Source organism: Bombyx mori, chromosome 28, assembly GCF_030269925.1.
Source record: "Bombyx mori chromosome 28, ASM3026992v2".
In the NCBI taxonomy this organism is placed as follows: Eukaryota; Metazoa; Arthropoda; class Insecta; order Lepidoptera; family Bombycidae; genus Bombyx; species Bombyx mori.
Window position 1 is genome coordinate 4,163,267 of NC_085134.1, and position 22,376 is coordinate 4,185,642.

Genomic DNA, 22,376 nt, shown 5'->3' on the forward strand with positions numbered 1-22,376 from the left:
GTATAGTTACAACGGCTGCCCCACCCTTCAAGCCGAAACGCATTACTGCTTCGCGGCAGAAATAGGCAGGGTGGTGGTACCTACCCGTGCGGGCTCACAAGGTGTTCTACCACCAGAAATTACTCAAATTATAATTTTGCAGGTTTTTGGAGTTTACTCCTTTAGAATCGATTTACATATATAGGCCCGGGGTATGAAAATTATGGGGACCAAAATCGTACTAGCATGTCACACGAAATGCGTTATGCGCCTGATTGGCTCCTGATTGCGTGATGCGTGCGCGCGCCAATCAAAATCGTACTAGCATGTCACACGAAATGCGTTATGCGCCTGATTGGCTCCTGATTGCGTGATGCGTGCGCGCGCCAATCAGGAGCCAACGCGCGGCCGCGTTATTGCAGGTGACGCCGGGCTGCTGCGCCGGCAGTCCGCCACAAAGCCTCGTACTGATCGCGCGTTTCTCTCATTATTGTATTTTCATATATTTGTTAGTCGTTTGTTTTGTGTCTCGTTAATTTGTTAATAATCTGTAGTGTATCGTGTTGTCGTAATATAGAACTATTTCTCGTATTGTTTCGTTTAATTTTTTATATCCAGTAAACTCCAGTCGTGCGTCGGAGCGGACACACACACTTTTTTATTACACAATATTATTCCTTCCCGTGGAAGTCAATCGTGAACATTTGTTGAGTACGTATTTCATTAGGAAAATTGGTACCCGCCTGAGATTTGAACACCGGTGCATCGCTCGACATGAATGCACCGGACGTATTATCCTTTAGGCCACGATGACTTAATATTGGAATCAACGCATGAAATATCAACCAATTATATTTACTTTATTTACTAAATGCTGTTAATATTTGTTAGTTAGTGGTTGGTGTTTGGTACAAAAATAATATACAAATGCATTTTTTTAAAACATAGAGCTCAAGTTTCCGGCCACGTAAAGCTTTGGAAAGGTCGGAAATACTAAATGACAAAAAAAATCTATGACTAATGAAAATCCAAGAAAGTACAATGGAGACGAATTTATTTCTAGATTCACTAAAGCTAAACAAGTCGGAGTTTTGCATTACGAAGGAGCCATGGAAGTCGAACCGGCTGGTGACCCAACATGGGAGGAGCTGCATAATGAAGGATTGGTGAGTTCCATTGACCCTTTACTTTTACAGGTGGTAGGACCTCTTGTGAGTCCGCACGGGTAGGTACCACCGCCCTGCCTATTTCTGCCGTGAAGCAGTAATGCGTTTCGGTTTGAAGGGCGGGGCAGCCGTCGTAACTATACTGAGACCTTCTTATATCTCAAGGTGGGTGGCGCATTAACGTTGTAGATGTCTATGGGCTCCGGTAACCACCTAACACCAGGTGGATTGTGAGCTCGTCCACCCATCTAAGCAATAAATAAAAACCTTGTATCCATTTAATTAAATACCATCTATTGATATCGTTATCTTGTTTTTACCATCGCACCGCCCGCCGCCGGAGTAGAGTTCATCCATACTACCTGGAGCCACTGCGTTCATCCACAGTGCGTTTCCAGTATCTTTTTTGCCATGTACCATCCGGCTTTGGAATGAGCTCTCCTCCACGGTGTTTCCCGAGTGCTATGACATATCCTTCTTCAAACGAGGCTTGTGGAGAGCACTTAACGGTAGGCAGCGGCTTGGCTCCGCCCCTGGTATTGCTGAAGTCCATGGGCGACGGAAACCACTCACTATCAGGTGGGCCGTTTGCTCGTCTGCCTACAAGGACAATAAAAAAAATATACCACTTCTTGATATGTATAAAATCCACCTTCATACCTTGTCAAATGTCCGTGTCATACCATCTGTCATACCGGCACGCGCGATTGCGTGAGCTATGATGAGCATTCTTCTCTGCATTTGTCTATTGTTTGTTTCGAGCCATCATTTTTGCCACGTACGATCTACTTAGATGGAGATTCGAGGATCATGTATGTCATAAGAGCCGATTATGCTAACGGATATTATGACAACCTTGAAGATCGTTAAGATAACAAAACTGATTTGCAACTAAGATGCTGATTCCGAGGATCGTTCGAGTCCTCAATTGTGTTTAGATTGGGCATGTTTGAAAGGCGCATATATCACACAAACATAGATTAAATTATTCTAGAAATCTTAATGAAAATTAGGAGCTATCATAGGCCAAGGCCAAGAGAATTTCCGTAAAAGCTAGTCCCCAACACCCGAATCGGTCGTAAACTCACGACAACCAAGCAATGAAGCACTCTAAAAATGAATTTACTATTCGTAGTATGGTAAAAGGTAACATTAGAAAAGCTAAAATAAATTTGTCAGTTTTTTTTTGCTATTCTTAGAGAAACAACGTCACCTGATGTTAATTGGTTAACGGACCCAGTAATACCATGTACATAATGGTTACTCTCTTATCTATTTCAAATAGAAAGAATATGAAAGTATTCCTTTATACCGATAAAAATCACTGCTCTTTCTATTTCAAGCATTGAGAGATTTTCAAAGTTAAGTTGTAATGGGTAAATATTTGTAGGGCTGACTGGTTTTATTAACTGCTTACAGCCGGCTGACTGTAATTCATATCAACTGCAGTAGCATTACGTGTTCTTAATAGGCGAAACGATTCTCGCAAAATTGTATTGTCATGAGCACTTTGACTCATCTACTTAATTCATTCCACCTGAGGGAGTTTCATTGCTTCGACATTGAGCGCCCTTCTCTCCCTAGCAACGAGTAGACGCGATTCCATTATTATTTTCCACGCAAACGGATATAACAGGTTTTTCTTAGAAAAAATAATACGTATTTCATGACATAGGTAGTATGCGCCCTACTTTGTATCAAAAATCAATACATAATTAATGTCATTTTAATGGTTTATTGCTTCTAATGTTTTGAACGCTCTATAGTTTTAGCGATGATGGATTATTAAGGCGTTATTTATCGATAGCTTTCTGAAAACAGAATGAAATTCTATAAATCATAGATGTAATCAAAACTGTAGTACTTTTACGGTTTATTTATTAGGGTCATTTCGAATATTCTACATTTTTCGTGACGACGAACGACTAAGGTATTAATCGTCGACTTTTAAATACTGTGCTAACTGCCATCTATTGTTCTATAAATATATAATAAATACTAGGCGTACTCGCCCGTTTTGCTGGGCATTTATTTAAAAATCACATTATTATTTATTGTCATTATTATTAGGGAGTCCAACACTCATATAAATATTAGCCTATCCATTAAGTACATGTATTTTCTACATTCCAAGTTTCAAGTCAATCGATCAGGGACGCACGGTTCAGTAGTTATAACGGAACATCCGTAAAAACCACTGTAGATTTATATATTAGTATAGATTATGATAGTAAAAAATGCGAGATTAAACCGTAAAATTACTTTTAATTATGTCTGCGATAATCAAAGGAAATACTAATCGTAGATGCATTTGGTAGCCCTAACGAAAAATAACAAGAGCATAAGCATTTCGACACCGCATTAACTCGATCTTAGTGTGCAATGCAAGGCCCTGCTGATAGCAACTGGCAGGAAGCCAAGGTACACGGGGATAATATCATGGTTTCGCCGACCATTTGATTTTGCGAGCTCAGATAATGCGAACTAGGCATTAGTGAGGTCGTAGCCAGGAACACTATTAGTTTTTTTAAGGGATTTTTTGACCTGGTAACTAAGACCTTTAGGTCATGTCTTATTTTAATTTATATTCTTATTTTTATGAAAAATGAAATGACATGAAGATGATTAATTTGAGACATTAATCAATTGGGATGAAATTAAATGAAATGATATGGGACGAAATATAATATATAATTTCAGTAAAATGGTGGTCTTTTACTGAGATTTTTTCATTGGACTTTTTGGAGGATCCCGAGAAGTTACGTCCGGAGGCTTTGTTTCATTTTCTCACGTTTGTGCACTTTCACAATTATTAAACAGTTAATAAACCACCGTTATTACACATTTAAACCCGGAGAAACACTAAATCGACAAAACAAAATAAATCACACAACTTCACTCCTCGCGTTCCCGTCAAAAAGTTCCAGTAACACTATTAAAGGATGTTTTTTTCTGAATATTCTTTTCGGTACTGGTTGTATTACGTTTTATGAGGCCTGCGGCGAGAAGAAGCGTATCGGTTTGAAGGTGTGGCAGAAATTGTACTATATAACAGAGCCTTAGAATTCATTTTGTATACCTACAATGCGGCGATATATAAGACGGTAGTTACGTGGTTAATGTCAAGCCAACTGAGTTTCTCGCCGGATTGTCTTAGTGCATCGCGTTTCCGATCCAGTGGTAGATTCTGCGAAGTACTGCTCTTGCTAAAGCTAGTGTTAGCATTCTTGTCAGGATAAAACCCCGTGAGCTCAACTACTCGTTCGGCGAAGCTAACAGCCTCTCAAGCTTACCAGCATGGCTAGGATAAAAAAAGTTAATGGGGACTCCGGTAATCACTTAACGTTGAGTCAGCTTTGAGTTGGATCGCCCATATAAGCGAACGGAATAGATGCTATTTAATAGACATTTCATATCTTAGGGATATCTATTGGATCCGCCAATCGGTTAATACTAGTTAGAGAACAAAATAAATTAAGCAGATTGTATTGCTTTGCACCACTATCCTGATTTTATTTTGAAGGAGTTCATATGTGGTGGTAGGACCTCTGTGAGTCCGCGCGGGTGGGTACCACCACCCCTGCCTATTTCTGCCGTGAAGCAGTAATGCGTTTCAGTTTGAAGGGTGGGACAGCCGTTGTAACTGTAACTATAATGAGATCGCAGAACTTATATCTCAAGGTGGGTGGCGCATTTGCGTTGTGGATGTCCGTGGGCTCCAGTAACCACTTTACACCAGGTGGGCTGTGAGCTCGTCCAACGAACTAAGCAATAAAAAAAATGTATTCATTTATATTAAATTGCATAACTACCTTGGCAGCTCAGACTTGACCCAGGTCATGAACTTGTCTGAATTAATCAAACGAAAAAAGGACATTAGTCGTAGATTTCAGAATGACTAAATTGGCATTTACGACTAAACAAAAGACGGCCGTAATAAAATTGGCAAATAGATCGATAGTAGCGACCATGATAAACATAGACAAGTTAATTAAATTCAGCAAAAAATTACAATACAGACATTTCAATTTTGAATAATATCTTGGTACGCTGTTTGCGTGGGCTATTTCATTCAATTATTGTTAATTGGGAAATTCGTGTTTCCTATACAATTATGAGTGTACGCCCACTGGTGAGTGTGATTTTCCATTTTGTCACGAACCATCAGGCTCTGAAATGAAATCATGCCCACGGTTTTTCCGTAGCGTTCTGGCAGTATCGATCGATTTATCGGTAAAGCTTTTACTCTAATGTTAAAGCTTGTCAGTTAGCTAACTTCATAATAACACATTTGATCCTTCAATAATCATGAACCAATGGGGAGTTTAATGTCGAAGTCGATATGAAAATCACACATGGATTTTTAAGGATGTTAATCCATCAGAGGTTAGTGATCTGAAAACGTGTCAGCGCATATTTGAAAGGACGATTTCAATTCATTATGTCCCATTCGATTGAGCGCGAGTCTAAGTCAAGATAACACTTACATTGTAGATTACGGATTCATCCATCTATAAACTCAGACGAAGGCTTCTTCGGAGCTTTTCAAATATTTGATTTGTCAGAATGTAGACTTTTAAAGGGTGTGATGTGATCGATTTTTGTGTGTTGTTATTTTGGAAAAGAGGCCTTTTTGATCTTTCGTTTTTAAGCTATTGCATAGCTTTTATCGCGGGCTTTGAGCGCGGCGACTGAATCAAGAAATTCCGTAACAAAAATAAAACCTAACACTCCCCACTCCGCCTACCATGTTGCTCGCGTTCAACACATTCACACGTTGCGCTTGTGTAGTGTTTGTGAATAAGCGCGCGGCGTGACGTCGCACTGCATGCGTATTATGAAAAGTCTGCCCATCTCTCTCTCGCGCGGACTAGCTTACGTGAAGGGGACAGTTAATGTTTTGCTTTTATTAATGTTCATAAATATAGCGTGGTCTTATTTTATTATTATTACCTAATTATAATTGCATAAGTTGTTAAAAAATACTATGCAATAGCTTTACCGCGGCATTCCCCGAGTGCCATTTGTATTTTTTCTTTGTACATACTTGGTTGACATAGTTATGTGGTTATCGAAGCTTATGTATTATTCTCCTTACACGAACGCCCTTAAATTCTGTAAGAAACGAACATCAGCTAGTGATTTACCTGTGTCTCAATCCTGCATACAGCTGCCAATTTTTCTAATGAAATACGCACCTAACAAAGCTTCACTAATGACAGCCACGCAGCTTCATGGATGTATTCTAAACCGTACACCATCCTATCTCGTGCTTATTCGATTAATTACCGACATTTCGAGCAGTCAACAGTGACGATAATTTGGCTGTTGTGTTTGCATCGATCTATACATCGGTATACTGTTTATTTTGCGAATTAATCATTCATTTTCAAGAATAAATTAGCTATTATTCTAATGCCTCCTGATCCCATCTTCCATTCCTATCATCTCAGTTTTATATGGCCATTTTAGTCACCAAAACTAGACGGGAGATCAAATTGGAAAAGCATTTAATGATGATTAATAATAATGTGAGAAATCTGTATTTGGGCCACTGTCGTCTGGTATTTCGTAAAATAGAAGGATAAATTCCACCTCCGAGACATATTTGAAGTCGTCGTGGCCTAAAGGATAGGACGTGCGGTGGATTCGTTTCTAGCCATGCAACGGTGTTCGAATCCCGCAGGCGATACTAATTTTTCTAATGAAATACGTACTAAGCAAATGTTTACGATTGCCTTCCACGGTGAAGGAATAATATCGTGTAAAAAAATCAAACCCGCGAAATTATAATTTGCGTAATTACTGATGGTAGGACCTCTTGTGAGTCCGCACGGGTAGGCACCAGCACCCTGCCTATTTCTGTCGTGAAGCAGTAATGCGTTTCGGCTTGAAGAGTGGGGCAGCCGTTGTAACTATACTGAGACCTTAAGACTTATATCTCAAGGTGGGTGGCGCATTTACATTGTAGATTTCTATGGGCTCCAGTAACCACTTAACACCAGAACATCTTAGATAAGCAATAAAAAATGTTAAATGACTGTTCGTAATCTAAGTTGTATATTACAGCAATTGAACGCGCTGAACAAAGGTGAAGAAGAAGACGAGACTATAAGTGTCGCGGAAATGAAGTCTTTAGATGGATACGACGAAAGTCTTAAGGAGATCGCCGATTACCAGTTCTACGTGGCCTATGATTTCTACGCCAAAAACAACTCTCATTTCCACAGGTCGCCTTATTACGGATATTACCAAGGTATGATCTATTTCAAACCAATCTATACTAATACAAGCGGACTCGCGGTCGTGTCGCTGGCGGCCGCCAGTCCGGCGTCTGGGGGACGGCGGGATGGATGTAATATGCTCTGCGTAAACCCTGTCCCGCCGTCTCAATAGCTCCGACTGGGCTCCCGCCCGGTCCGGGGTAGGGCGCCGGCTGTGAGCGGCAGGAGTTTTTAGTGAGGTTCAACTCCCACATACGGATCCGACGATTTTCTCATGTGGAAAAAAAAAAAAAAATACTAGCGGACCCGGCGAACTTTGTTCCGCCACGCAGTTTGTTTTAAACACGTCAACTTCAAAATTCTTCTTTATTTAACCATAGAATATATTACATTTAGCTGTCAGTTGCGTTTAGTTATTCCATATCAATTGCGTTTTGTTATACCACGTTTTATGTCACGTCCCACGGGAATGTAATAAAAAGTCACAAAGACATATCCTATGTCCTTCTCCTGGTTCTAAGCTACCGCCTCACCAATTTTCAGCCAAATCAGTTCAGCCAAATCAGTTCTGCCATTCTTGAGTTATAAATAGTGTAACTAACACGACTTTCTTTTATATACACTAATATATAAATCTACAGTGGTTTTTACGGATGTTCCGTTATAACTACTGAACCATGCATCGGATTGACTTGAAATTTGGTATCCATGTAGAAAATACATGTACTTAATGGATAGGCTAATATTTATATGAGCGTTGGACTTCCTACATCAGCTGCGGGGGCGTTAATGATGAGAATCTTTGTGGGGGTGAGAAATAACAATGTTAAAATGTCCAACGAAGCGGACGGGTACAGCTAGTAATATATAAATCAACAGTGGTTTTTACGGATGTTCCGTTATAACTACTGAACGATGCATCCGATTGACTTGAAAATTGGTATCCATGTAGAAATAACATGTACTTCTTGGATAGGCTAATATCTATATGAGCATTGGACTCCCTGATAATAATGACAATAAATGATAATGTTAATTTTAAATGCCGAGCGAAGCGGGCGAGTACGGGTAGTCTCTACTAAAACAAGTATTTACTTTCGTTTGTATGAATTAAAACGACATACAGGACATGCTGTTTCTAACGCGAAGCAGTCATGCGTTCTTGTTTGTATGTACTTTAAAGGTCTTTTATTAAAGTTTGTTACACTTTGTGGAATATGGATATTGTACTGACGATCCGAATGTTTTATTTCGAAAGTACGGAAGATTATCTCGAAATTCAGAAAAAGAGATGAATTTATAGAATTAATAGATGCTCCTTTTTAAAATACATATAATAGTTTGGGTATCGGATAGATCCAAAAAACAATTAAATTACTCGAATTCCCAATATCTTTCAAAAAGGGACTGGCCGGGAACCGAACAGGGTGTATAGCACAACCCGACCGATGAAAATTCAATATTTTAAAAAAATATTGAAAATATTGAAATTCAACTAAACAATGAAAAATAAATAGTAGTTTAAAAAAACTAACAAAATACGCTTTTATAGAAAATTCATGTTATCAGTAGCTATAAATATTTTATGAACAGATATGAGTAGAAGGGTTATTTTGATAATATCCTGAAAAGCACCCAACGCTATTTTTTTTACAAAAAAAAAAAACAATTTTTTCTTACATTATTTTTAATTCAAATTTATTTGCTATTTTTTAGTTTAATTTTCTATAAAAGCCTATTTTGTTAGTTTTTTCAAACTATTTGTCTACGCGAGACACTGCGGCCTTATTGTTTCTTTAATAAAACCAATTGCATTCTTGCTACTTGCTTTAATTATTATTATACAATGGTTTGGTTGTGATTGTTCGTCGATGAATCTTGGAATGTGACCTTTCTCGAAAAGGAAGGTCTTGTGACAATAATGATTATTGGGAGGTATCTTCAGAATGTTGTTGAATGCTGTCAGCGCGCGGTGCCGGTAGTAGTAAATGTTTTGGCTAGCTTGCTGTGGCGAACGCGTCAGGCGCCGCGACATACTCCCCCCCGTTGAAAGAGTCTTCTTTCAACACTGCTAGGTTTCTTGGCCATTAAATAGAGGACATAGACGAATGAGTGACCGCCGTATGCTCCCCGTCACAGTACGAATTTCCGCCACTCTGGTTATGCCATCAGGTCCTGGGAATGTCTGCGAAACCCTTCCAAGGCGCCAGCATAATGGTGGCGTGTTATCTTCTTTTATTAAAACAAGATCACCAATTTTGACATTTGCAGTATCTTGGGTCCATCTTTGCCGTTGTTGTAATTCGGAGATATATTCTCTTTGCCACCTTGTCTAGAAATGTTGTCGCATTTGTTCAAGACGTTGATAGCGTTGCAGCTTGTTTGAGTTCAAATTTTGAACATCAGGGGATGGAAACGATGTTAGTGGTCGTCCAATGAGGAAGTGTCCTGGGGACAAAGGTAAAAGATCGTCAGGACTGGAGGATAAAGGACCCAAGGGACGGCTGTTAAGTATTGCCTCCACTTGTGCAAATAAAGTTTGTAGTTCCTCAAAGGTTAGATGGCTATTGCCTATCACACGCTTGATGTGGTGTTTAGCGGATTTTATACCCGATTCCCAAAGACCACCGAAGTGAGGAGAGTAAGCGGGAATGAAATGAAATTTGATTCCTTCTTGAGCAGCAAAGTCAGAAAGAGACACATTGTTAGTTCTTAAGTATGTACCTAGTTCTTTAGCTGTCCCCACGAAATCTCGACCATTGTCGGAGAATATTTCCGCCGGCTTGCCGCGACGCGATATAAATCGGCGTGAAAGTGACAAAATTTTAGATTTAGTGTTTAGTTTCTTGTGTTGTGTTAGCAATTTGTATTATAATAGAAAAGTTTATCTTTGAGCCATGACATATAAGTGTTCAAAAGAATCCTTTAACTCTTCAGCTGTTACGAAACCTAGGCGTTTGTTTAAAGGGTTTTTAAAATTAAAAATGAATCGCCTTACGTAGGCGAATGATCTTTGCAACATTGATAGTTTAGAGTAGTAATTAATATTGATTATAATCGATTCTGAAACCGTTACTATACTCGTCGTGAGCTCTCTGGCTTGCAAGAAGCAAAAAGAGCAGACTGGATACGTTCAACGTACTTTGAAGAAATAACATGAATAGGTCCGGCTACCAGCCAACCAAGTTTAGAGCTGATCAAGCTTGGAGCGTTTAATCCCAATGACTGTTGTTGAGTACCCACAATATCCCATTTTATGTTTACTCCAAGAATAATGTCTATTCATTTAGGCAAATTGAAACTAGGATCAGCTAGTTGTATATGATTAGGTAATTTGATATTTTGCATATTTATCGGAGCCTTCGGGAGCTCCCCTGTTAGTTCATTAAGCACCAAACAGGATAAAGTATTATAATCTTGTATGAATTATCGATTGATTTTATTTTTGCCTTGCAGGCTTCAACTACTCTGTTCGATGAATTATTGCCTATTCCAACTATATTTATAGCATCAGTTTTGATTGTATCAAGTTGAAGTGGCAGCTTGACACCAGGGTCATCGTGGTGGTGATGGTATTGAGGCTCCAGTGGCGCGACGGACTTTCGGCGCGCCTCTAATAGAATGTTTGTTTCTGATATCAAACTGTTTGCCGTAGCAATGCATGAAATGATGTCGCGCTCAATACCATCCCTCTCATCGATTTCCCTCTCTAGACTATCGTGATTGAGCACTTCAATATCTGATTGAAGGCTATCAAATTTTGTGGATACATTTTCAAATCTGTTTAATCTTAGTGATAGCTCAGCTACCTCAATACTGGATAACGGTGATGATTCAAATAAAGCTAAATAATTTTTAAACTTTGTTATTTGACCTTTAATAGAACTACGCCTTAGAATCAGTTCTTTGTATTTACTCATGGATTTATCAGACCCAGTAGCCATTGTTGTATTTTTAAATTTAATTTACTTGAGTTCTTAGAATATCTTTACTTGTTTTAAAGAATGGAAAAATTAGAAAATGTTTTTTTAAATAATGAAAAAACACTCGTTCTGACTTAGCTGCAACGGTTGTTTCATTCGGGTACCGACTCACTCTCCTCCATTCGATGGCAGTCTTCGCGGTCTCGGAGCACGGCTTATTACATGCGGTGCTGTATGTTCGGAAGCGGCGCGATCGATCGCGGGGCAAGCCTGGAAACGTCGGCCAAACGAATGAGCAGAAAGAAATAATATATAATTACTAACGTGCTGTTTCGTAAACAGTGACAATTGAATTGGCTAATTTTAAACTTGTTTAATGAATTTTATGACTTTTACTGTATATTACTATATTTTAAAACAATGAATTCTAATGATTTAAGATTAAACAATGATTGAATAATTATAATGTGTAGGTAGATCGCAGAATGACGCGTAAAATTGTATAGAATTTTTACGAAATGCGTGGATAGACAGCTTCTTAACCGAAAAAACGTTTTTGAAATGAAGGTTTGATTGTTTTATTGTATTTTAAAGCGATGGTAGCAAGATTGCATAACAATGCACTTGGTATATTTGGTTGAACACTTGGATGATTTACGTAAAATTATGTTATTATCCTTTGCACAAATGTACGAAACTTCTGATACACTGTGAAGGCAATAATTATGGATTTGATATTAAGGGATTGGGAATGTTGAAGGAAAGACACTTATCTTGTTTGATGAACGACAACGCGGTCGTGGCGAAGTCTTACTGCTGCTGCTTCGCTGCCGGATCCAGCGATTGTCCAGTACTGCGTTCCCTTTTCCTTCCTTTTAGATTGCTGATGCGACGCCGTTATCTTAATGATGACTTGGCACGTCGAATGAGGCGGAACGCGTGTCTGCTGCTGCTTCGCTGCCGGATCCAGCGATTGTCCAGTACTGCGTTCCCTTTTCCTTCCTTTTAGATTGCTGATGCGACGCCGTTATCTTAATGATGACTTGGCACGTCGAATGAGGCGGAACGCGTGTCTGCTGCTGCTTCGCTGCCGGATCCAGCGATTGTCCAGTACTGCGTTCCCTTTTCCTTCCTTTTAGATTGCTGATGCGACGCCGTTATCTTAATGATGACTTGGCACGTCGAATGAGGCGGAACGCGTGTCTGCTGCTGCTTCGCTGCCGGATCCAGCGATTGTCCAGTACTGCGTTCCCTTTTCCTTCCTTTTAGATTGCTGATGCGACGCCGTTATCTTAATGATGACTTGGCACGTCGAATGAGGCGGAACGCGTGTCTGCTGCTGCTTCGCTGCCGGATCCAGCGATTGTCCAGTACTGCGTTCCCTTTTCCTTCCTTTTAGATTGCTGATGCGACGCCGTTATCTTAATGATGACTTGGCACGTCGAATGAGGCGGAACGCGTGTCTGCTGCTGCTTCGCTGCCGGATCCAGCGATTGTCCAGTACTGCGTTCCTTTTTCCTTCCTTTTGGCGGAGATTGCTGATGCGACGCCGTTATCTTAATGATGACTTGGCACGTCGAATGTGGCGGAACGCGTGTCCTGTCACGGTCGCCAAAAAAAAAAAAGTATGTCTACGCGAGACACTGCGGCCTTATTGTTTCTTTAATAAAACCAATTGCATTCTTGCTACTTGCTTTAATTATTATTATACAATGGTTTGGTTGTGATTGTTCGTCGATGAATCTTGGAATGTGACCTTTCTCGAAAAGGAAGGTCTTGTGACAATAATGATTATTGGGAGGTATCTTCAGAATGTTGTTGAATGCTGTCAGCGCGCGGTGCCGGTAGTAGTAAATGTTTTGGCTAGCTTGCTGTGGCGAACGCGTCAGGCGCCGCGACACTATTATTTGCTATATCAACATGACTAGCTTTTGTTCGCGACTCCGTCCGCGTGGAATAGTTACTTTGGCATAACGCTAAATTTTACCCCCACTTCATTTACGTAGAAAGTCAAAATATTTTGAATTATAGAATGTTAAGGAGCTATTTAAATCCCTATTTTGAAACATTCTTTTGTTGTTGGTGCTCCACTTGTATTGGTTTTACCGTGATGTTATACCTACTACAGCCTTCCTCAATAAATGGGCTATCTAACACTGAAATAATTTTTCAAATCGGACCAGTAGTCCTGAGATTAGCGCGCTCAAACAAACAAAAGCTTTATAATATTAGTATAGATAAGGAACAATAACTACTTAATACATGTCGTATTTAATTTCACGTTTTAGTTCCCGAAAAAGTGAACCGTCTCTACACGCCGCAGCTAAACCACATCAGCATGAAGATGCCGTCAAGTCCACTACTGGTCGCCCGGCCAACACCGGACCACTTCTGCAACGCGTCCAGCATCGAAGAATCCTGCAAAGAAGGCTACTGCGAGTGCTCCCACGTCCTATCAGTTAAACTAAACTCTGTCGTCGAAGTCGTAATAGTCGATGAAGGTATCACATTTGACGCCAATCACCCGTTCCATTTACATGGCCACAGTTTCAGGGTCGTTGGTCTTAGGAGGCTAGCATCAGATACAACTATAGAAGAGGTCAAGGCGTTTGACGAAGCCGGTCTATTGAAAAGAAATCTAAAGAACGCTCCTATCAAAGATACCGTCACAGTACCAGACGGAGGCTACACGGTTATTAGGTTCAAAGCTGACAACCCAGGCTATTGGTTATTCCATTGTCACATAGAGTTTCACGTTGAAGTTGGCATGGCCTTAGTTTTCAAGGTCGGTGATCATAAGGATATGCCGCCGGTCCCCAGAGAGTTCCCCAAATGCGGTAGTTACATCCCGGATAATATGCTCGAGCTGGCTACAGAAAAACCAAAGAACGATAATCAGTTCATTTCTATATCTCACTGGTGGCCGGTTGTGGTTGTCAATAACACTGTTTCATCGTCTTCATCTATTAGTTTATGTATATACCTTCTCACTTGTTGTATGTTCTTATTGAAATTTAATTACGATAGATAATTGGAAATGATTTGGGTAATTCTATATTTAAGAAAAGGCTTAGTTTGGCGGTTTTTGTGTTTTCTAGGCAATAATAAAAATGCAGTGTCACGTGATTTTGATTAAAGACTAAATTTATCAGAATGGTTTTGAGGAATGAAAGGCTAAAGGTTTGAGCGACATTTTTTAAACTTTACAGAAGAGCCATTTGAGTTTAAAATTTGGAAAAAAATATGTTAACAAAAAAACTTTTTCAGCTATTGAAATGGTATAAACATAATTGAAGTTCAATTAAAATCATTTAATGGTTGATGCTAATTTCTATATATAAAAATGAATTGCTGTTCGTTAGTCTCGCTAAAACTCGAGAACGGCTGAACCGATTTGGCTAATTTTGGTCTTGAATTATTTGTGGAAGTCCAGAGAAGATTTAAATGGTTATTAGATACATATGAAAATGCTCGGAATTAAATAGAAATTACAATTTTGTTTTTCCTTTCATGTGTCCCCCGTCGGACGGATTTTGTTTTAAGTTTATTTTATACAAAAGTTTAGGTCTTTTGTTTATCGATTCAGGCACTGCGAAGTCTGGTGGGTCAGCTAGTACCAAATAAAACGGACCTTTAATTACAAAGATAAATGTCGCGTTTTAAGCGAAATGTCGCTTAACCCAAATAGTTTTTCACCCCTCGATTTGGTCTTAGTTATGCGAAGCCAAAAAATACTGTTACATGAAACTTAATTAGCAATACGTACATTTCATTAATGATTATTGATTTTTTTTGTAAGATATGACGTTACAAGCAGTTCAAAATTGACTTCGATTGAGATTTGTTTCTTTACTTCTCCAGCACAAATATCTTTAAAGAGAAACTGTCACTTTTAAATCAGATTTTATGATGAGAGAATTTTTATATAAAGATAATTTTTTAATTAGCAATAGGTAAAGTTAGTGAAATAATATTTTGTAAGTGTAATAAAATGAGATTTTTAGAAATAATGAAACCCGAATTTGTACTTAATTATTATTTATATTATTATTAAATTATTTAACGTTAAATTAAACCTATCAATTATTTTTTTATCGCCCACTTCTTCGGTTATTTTGTTTTGTTCTGACGCGTACTTATTTCGTTTGTTTTTTTCTTTAATTCTTATTCAAATATTGTGCGTTCAAAAACGGTTTGTCAATATTATTAATAAAATTTGTTACCTGTGATTGTTTTTGTGAAAATTTGATACGAAGTAAAAATTTGTGAGCAATGGCGGACCCAGGGGGAGGGTCGTGGGGGTCATGACCACCCCCTGAGCTGGTTCCAGGACTTAGGTGGACCACTAATTGAATATAATGATTCTATTTATATATTTTGTCATCATACAGATTTTATGTAACTACATACCTTCAATATTTCATTAATTTAATATAATATAATAACTTTGCATAATGGCAAACGTTTGGAAACGAACGCATCTAAATTTGACTATGTGGAGGGGGTCAGTGGCGACAAAGCTGGATCCGCTCTTGTTTGTGAGGCACGGTCGTTGACTTCGTGAATTATTTAATTTTCAAATTAATTATGGAAATGTCGCGAGTGATGTGTGATATTATTAGTTTAAGTTAATTTATTAAGTTTAAATTTAAATTAACATTATACAATTTTGTAAAACAAAAAGATAAGTACAGTAAAGCTATTGCGGATTGTATTTCCGTGTTTTATTCTATTAAGCATTTATGTAAGTCTAAGTTACGTTTACAACGGATCTATGCTAGAATTTTATCATACGTTAAAAGGATGATTTCACTTGGTTACTTGCACCTTCAATATTTACATCCATGGATTTCAGTACCCACTTAATATCAGGTAAGTGGAGAGTTCTGGGACGGCGGGATGGATGTAATGTGCTCTGCGTCAAACCTGTCCCGCCGTCTCAGTAGCCCCGACTGGGCTCCGGTCCGGTCCGAGGTAGGGTGCCGGTTGTGAGCGGCAGGAGTCTTTAGTGAGGTTCAACTTCCACATACCCCACCTGCCGCGCGGGTGGGGATCCGGCGATTTTTACTTGTGGAATAAAAAAGTGGAGAGCTCGTTCACCCGTCGTCCATACAGTGGTCGCATATTATTTTATATAAAACAGTAGAATCGTTAGTATTTAACTTTGCATTGAAGAAAAGTTACTAAATTGAAAGAGGCAAATAAAAGAGTAATAGGACATGGATAGGCAATTTTCAGATTTTTTCTGCCTGTCTGTCTCTCTGTATACGGCTCCGAATTTTTTTTTCTGTCCGTCTGTTTGTCTGTACGTAGCTACGAAACTACCATGGGATTTTCACGAATTTATCACACGTAGACAAATATTTTTGGGACGGGAAATTAGGTTACAAAGGGGAAAACAAAAGAAGAGACATGGGCGATTTACAGATTTTTTTGTCTGTTTGTCTGTACGCAGCTACGAAACTACCATGGGATTTTCATGAATTTTTCACAAGTAGTCAGAGATCTTTCGGGCGGGATATTACGTTATTTCGTTAAGATCGAATGCTATAGCTCTTAACACCAGGTCGGTCTTAAGGTCATTGACTCGTCTACGAAATTAATGTATGACAATTTGTAATAAAATACAAACTAATACATATCGACGCTTAAAGGCAAACGTGACTAAGCGACAATAACTGCTTTGTACATAAATGATAGGCAATAACCATATTCGATGCGCAATAAATATATATTTCTAGGTCTATTAAAATCATTTCAATCCTACAACTTCTAGCTAGATTATATTACAGCTAGATTCGTTAAAATAAATTTTGTTTTCAGGTATTTCAACTTTAAATTAGTCTACTGTAAGGTTCACGCATTGTCGCTTAGTCACGTTTGCCTTTCAAGCGTCGATATTTTTTTTATTATTATTGCTTAGATGGGTGGACGAGCTCACAGCCCACCAGGTGTTAAGTGGTTACTGGAGCCCATAGACATCCACAACGTAAATGCGCCACCCACCTTGAGATACAAGTTCTAAGGTCTCAAGTATAGTTACAACGGCTGCCCTACCCTTCAAACCGAAACGCATTACTGCTTCACGGCAGAAATAGGCAGGGTGGTGGTACCCACCCGCGCGGACTCACAAGAGGTCCTACCACCAGTAATAAATAAAAACATATAAACCTTCCTATTCAATCACTCTATCCATTAAAAAAATATTTAAACCATTACAAATATTAAAAAGAAACCAATGTTTCTCGGTAAATTAGTGATACAACCATCGTCGAACAATTCCGACAACGCCTAATTAATCCGAGACAAGTGATTCATAATCCGATTATTCGACCCCCCTTCTGACAGCTCGTGTTGTTTGGACATCGACGAATTTCCTTATTGTGCGACCGTTACAGGATTAGGGGTTGTAACGTAATTATTATCACACCTTTATAAGTTACATCCATTTCTCTCTTTTTTTTATTTATTGCTTAGATTGGTGGACGAGCTCACAGCTCACCTGGTGTTAAGTGGTTACCGGAATCTACAAGGTAAAAGCCGCCACCCACCTTGAGATATGAGTTCAAAGGTCTCAGTATAGCTACAACGGCTGCCCCATCCTTCAAACCCAAACGCATTACTGCTTCACGGCAGAAATAGGCAGGGTGGTGGTACCTACCCGTGTGGATTCACAAGAGGTCCTACCACCAGTGAACTATGCTTAGGGTGTATTGCTAGTTATACTAAGCTCTGACAATCATTTAACATCAGGTGGGCCATGAGTTAATCAACTCATTTACAGCAATAAAAAAAGGCCATTACTATTCTGAAAGATTAAAGATTCAGAATTCTCAAAACTAAAAAGGGGTAAAATGTTTAAAAAAACCTCGCGAAAATTGAATTAAGAAAAATCAGAAGGAGATAAAATCTCAAAGAAACTCTACCAATTAAGATAGGTAACGGCGGGACCTTAAATCAAGTCAGCAGTGGAAAGGTTTGGTAATAAATATGCTGGAAGGATGGGTGAGCCTTTGGGGTGGATGGGAGAAAAATAGGCTGTGTTGCCACTTATCTTGGATCTTTGCTTGCGTATATTCCGGTGAAATCGATTTATATTCACACGGAAACGAATTTAATTTTTTTTAAATTACATTTTTCCTTTCTTTACGCTAACAGGAATTTCCCTCTCTTCCACCTGCGCTTCTGAGGTGGTAGACGGGTAATGTCAAAGTTGTACCGACTAAAACATTCTGTCTGGCCTAGGCCTCCTCCAAGCCTTGTAATGACCGGTTCTGCGTTGTCTACATACGGCGAATTTCAATTCCCATCCTTGATTCTGCCTGCTTATTTTCCTCATTGAGTTTCCGAAATACTAATTCGTCACCTCTCCACTTTTTCTTATCCTAAAGCAATTCCTTTATATAATTATAAAGAATGAGAATAAATATTTCAAATATAATATAGCTATTTTATATCATATTTAGTTTGATATGGAAAGAAAAAAGCGGTAAAGAAAAAGTGGTTACAACTATTCACATCTTCTATTACATAAAGAGTCTAGTTATAAATACGGTTGAAATAAAATTTTACATTTATAACTATAATTTTAACGTACTTTTTAACGTATATAAACTCGCAGAGCGCGATAATAAATTACATATTATATCTCTGAAAATTTTCAAGACATTGACAATCAAAATTTTCGGATTAAATTAGCCAATTCACAATTGGTTAAAATTTAAAAAAAAGAGCTTCCTAAGTTGATGTTAGAAATACTTTCATTTCTTAATAAAATATTATTTGCTTTGAGCATCAAGAGAATGGTCATGTTGCCTTACTAAGATTACACGACAGTGTGATAGCGTGTAACTTAGTATCATGGCTTCTTCGAACCCGGTAAATAGGTATGAGCACTGATATAATCCGACGATATTGATTTTTCCTGATATTATAATCTCATTGAACGTCTGTTAATTCAATTGAGTTTTTTGTGTCGCAAACATAATTACTCGAACTTCTATTGCTAATGTTCAAAGGCAATAATTATTCACTCTTCTATAGCCAAGGCTCAAAGACATCTGAATTACATTGGATTGTTAAATGTGGGATTTGTAAAATTAAATTGTGTTTTGTATTTTTTGTTCACGACTGGTGGACGGTGAAACGGGTGATCTGCATACCTAGAGATATACAATAAATACTAAATCAGGACAGATTCAATCATGACCAAATTTCATTCCCTATTATAATTTAAAAAAAAAATTATTTTTTGTACGTTATTACAAAGCTAAGTCGTATACTGTGTGCATTAGTAATAAAAATCTTACGTTACGGACGTTTTTTCCCGGTTAGGGCACCCCTCCGCATCGTCCCATAAAGAACTTCGTTCCATAAATATTTTTCATACATTCAGTCAAAAAAAGGATCGGGAATGTTTGTTTAATTGGATTTTTTATTGGCGTAAGTGGAGTGGCGTAAGTGAAGCTAGTTTCTGAAGGAGCATGCATACCTTGAAGGTGATAAAATAAATTTCAATGAATCACTAACATTTTTTGTATAAATTTGATCTTTTCTCAGTACTGTATTGACAGATTAATATTATTTATAATTATATTTTGAAGTCGTCGTGGCCTAAAAGATAAGACCTCCGGTGCATTCGTGTTGAACGATGCACCGGTGCTCGAATCCAGTAGGCGAGTACAATTTTTTCTAATAAAATAAGTACTTAAAATATGTTCACGATTGACTTCCACGGTGAAGGAATAACGTTGTGTAATAAAAATAATACCCGCAAAATTATAATTTGCGTAATTACTGGCGGTAGGTACACTTCTTGTGAGTCCGCACGGGTAGGTACCACCACCCTGCCTATTTCTGCCGTGAAGCAGTAACGCGTACTGAGACCTTCGAACTAATAATATCTCAAGGTGGGTGGCGGCATTTACGTTGTAGATGTCTATGGGCTCCGTTAACCACTTAGCACCAAGCGGCCTATGAGCTCGTCCAACCATCTAAGCCATAACGACAACGACTGCTGTAGACAATGATGTAGACGTCATTATCTAGGTCCTCAGTTTGTCCCCTTAACAGAAACATCAAAATGTTTCTCTCTATTTTCTTGTGTAAAATAAAATGTAGAGGAATATAAAAATGAAAATTTAAAACGGTGCTTTAAAATCGCTACCCAAGAACCGACTTCTCCTTAGAATAATCTTCCTTATAAATTCCCTTCATGAAATCTCAGAGCTGCTGGCAATAAATAAAGACACGTAATTAATTGTTTCTCTTGAAAGAAAACGACTAGTTACGGGCTTCGGTTTTGGCCGCGCGAATAAAAATCAAATCGAGCAAAGTTGTTTGACAATCGAATATTTATTTGGAGCTCATAGCCCACATGTTAAGTGGTTACATGGGAGCCCATAGACATCAATGAAGTAAATGCGCCACCCACCTTGAGATTAAGTTCTAAGGTCTCAGTATAGTTACAGCGGCTGCCCCACCCTTCAAATCGAAACGCGTTACTGCTTCACGGCAGAAATAGGCAGGATGGTGATACCTACCCGCGGGACTCAAAAGAGGTCCTACCACCAGTAATATCCTACCCAAACTTCTAAACGTTTGAACGTACAAAACTACTGTCGAACTCTTTTATAGATATCGTCACAAAATTCTTTCTTAAATTTCCAGCATTTTTTCTTAGTTCTTTTTAAAAAAAGACTTATTTATGGTAAAGTACATGGGAATCATTTAGTGGACGGACGGTTTGTGAATGTTACAGACCTTTTTTTTCTATTGCCGTATAGGTAGACGAGTATACCGCCTCTTCTCAGTCGGACACTCTTGTCAGAGTGGTCGTGGTTGCGTTGACGCTGTATGTGCAGTAGGACCTGTTAGGTCGCCCATGCTCCCGACAACCGTCCTCCAGGCAATGCGCTTCCAGGTCTGGCGGTTCGAAGCGTTACGAGTACATTCGACCATAGTGGACTCAGTTGCCTTCTTTATTAGGTCAGTCCAGCGGGTCGGTGAGCGGCCGCGTGATCTTCTGCCTTCCACCTGGCTCTGGACTACCAGTCTCTCCATCGAGTGCTCTTTTCTGGAGATGTGACCAAAGAATTTTAAAACCCTCAGTTGCATTGTTGACGAAAGTCGGTCTTTGATAGCGAGTTCTTTGAGGATGGATGCATTGGTGCGGAATGCCATCCATGGGATATTCAGGAGGCGTCTCCAGCACCACATCTCCAGTGCATCGATTTTACGGCGATCCTGCAATCTCAGAGACCAGGTTTCGGCTCCATAGAGAAAGATTGGAAACACAAGACATTTCATCAATCTGACCTTAGTCTTCTTGGTAATCCTCCTATCCTTCCAAATCTTTCCCAGCCGTTCCACTGCTGACCTGGTAATGGCGCATCGTCGTCTGATCTCTTCACCACATCCTCCAGTGCTTGAGATAGCAGAGCCGAGGTAGATGTAGGTCTGTACAACTTCGCAATTACCTATGTTTTGTACATTGGTTCCATTTTGTTCAACCCGGTCTACTATCATCATCTTCGTCTTGTCTCGGTTAATAGCAAGTCCGAATTTAAGGCTGATAGCTTCCAGACGAGTCAGTAGAATTTCCATGTCTTCTCTAGTCTGTGCGAGAAGGGTAGTGTCATCAGCGTATCTTAAGTTGTTAATCACTCGTCCCCCAACTGATATACCTTTATCCCATTCTTCCAAGACAATGCGCATAATGTATTCTGTGTAGATATTGAAGAGCAACGGTGATAAGATGCATCCCTGTCGTAATCCGGCCTCGGTCTTAAAGTTTTCTGAAAATGTGTCGTCCACTCGAACGGCCGCAATACCTTCTTCATATAACCTCCTTAAAAGATTTATTAGATGAGGCGGCACACCCATTTCAGCAAGTATTGTCCAGAGGTGTGTCCAAATGACCGTGTCGAATGCTTTACAGAAGTCTACAAAGCAGATGTATAGGGTCGAATCAAACTCTCTGGCCTTCTCGATAATTTGGCGCAATATAAGGATTTGTTCGCGAGTTCCTCTTCCCTTCACGAATCCAGCTTGCTCAGGCGCGATTTCCCTTGAGAGATAGGCCG

The 22,376-nt window shown here is 39.1% G+C and overlaps 1 protein-coding gene across 3 annotated transcripts in view; it reads left to right on the forward strand.

The window, feature by feature from the left end:
* Positions 1 to 16,006, forward strand: part of LOC100174976 (multicopper oxidase 1) — a 120,332-nt gene extending 104,326 nt beyond the window's left edge. For all 3 annotated transcript variants that reach the window (XM_012696683.4, XM_004933518.5, XM_012696681.4), the window contains exons 9-11: positions 1,043 to 1,145; positions 7,215 to 7,401; positions 13,581 to 16,006. In XM_012696683.4, the coding sequence (XP_012552137.1) occupies positions 1,043 to 1,145; positions 7,215 to 7,401; positions 13,581 to 14,323 (1,033 nt within the window). In that variant the 3' untranslated portion in view covers positions 14,324 to 16,006. The remainder of the gene's footprint in view (positions 1 to 1,042; positions 1,146 to 7,214; positions 7,402 to 13,580) is intronic.
* Positions 16,007 to 22,376: the final 6,370 nt, after the last annotated feature.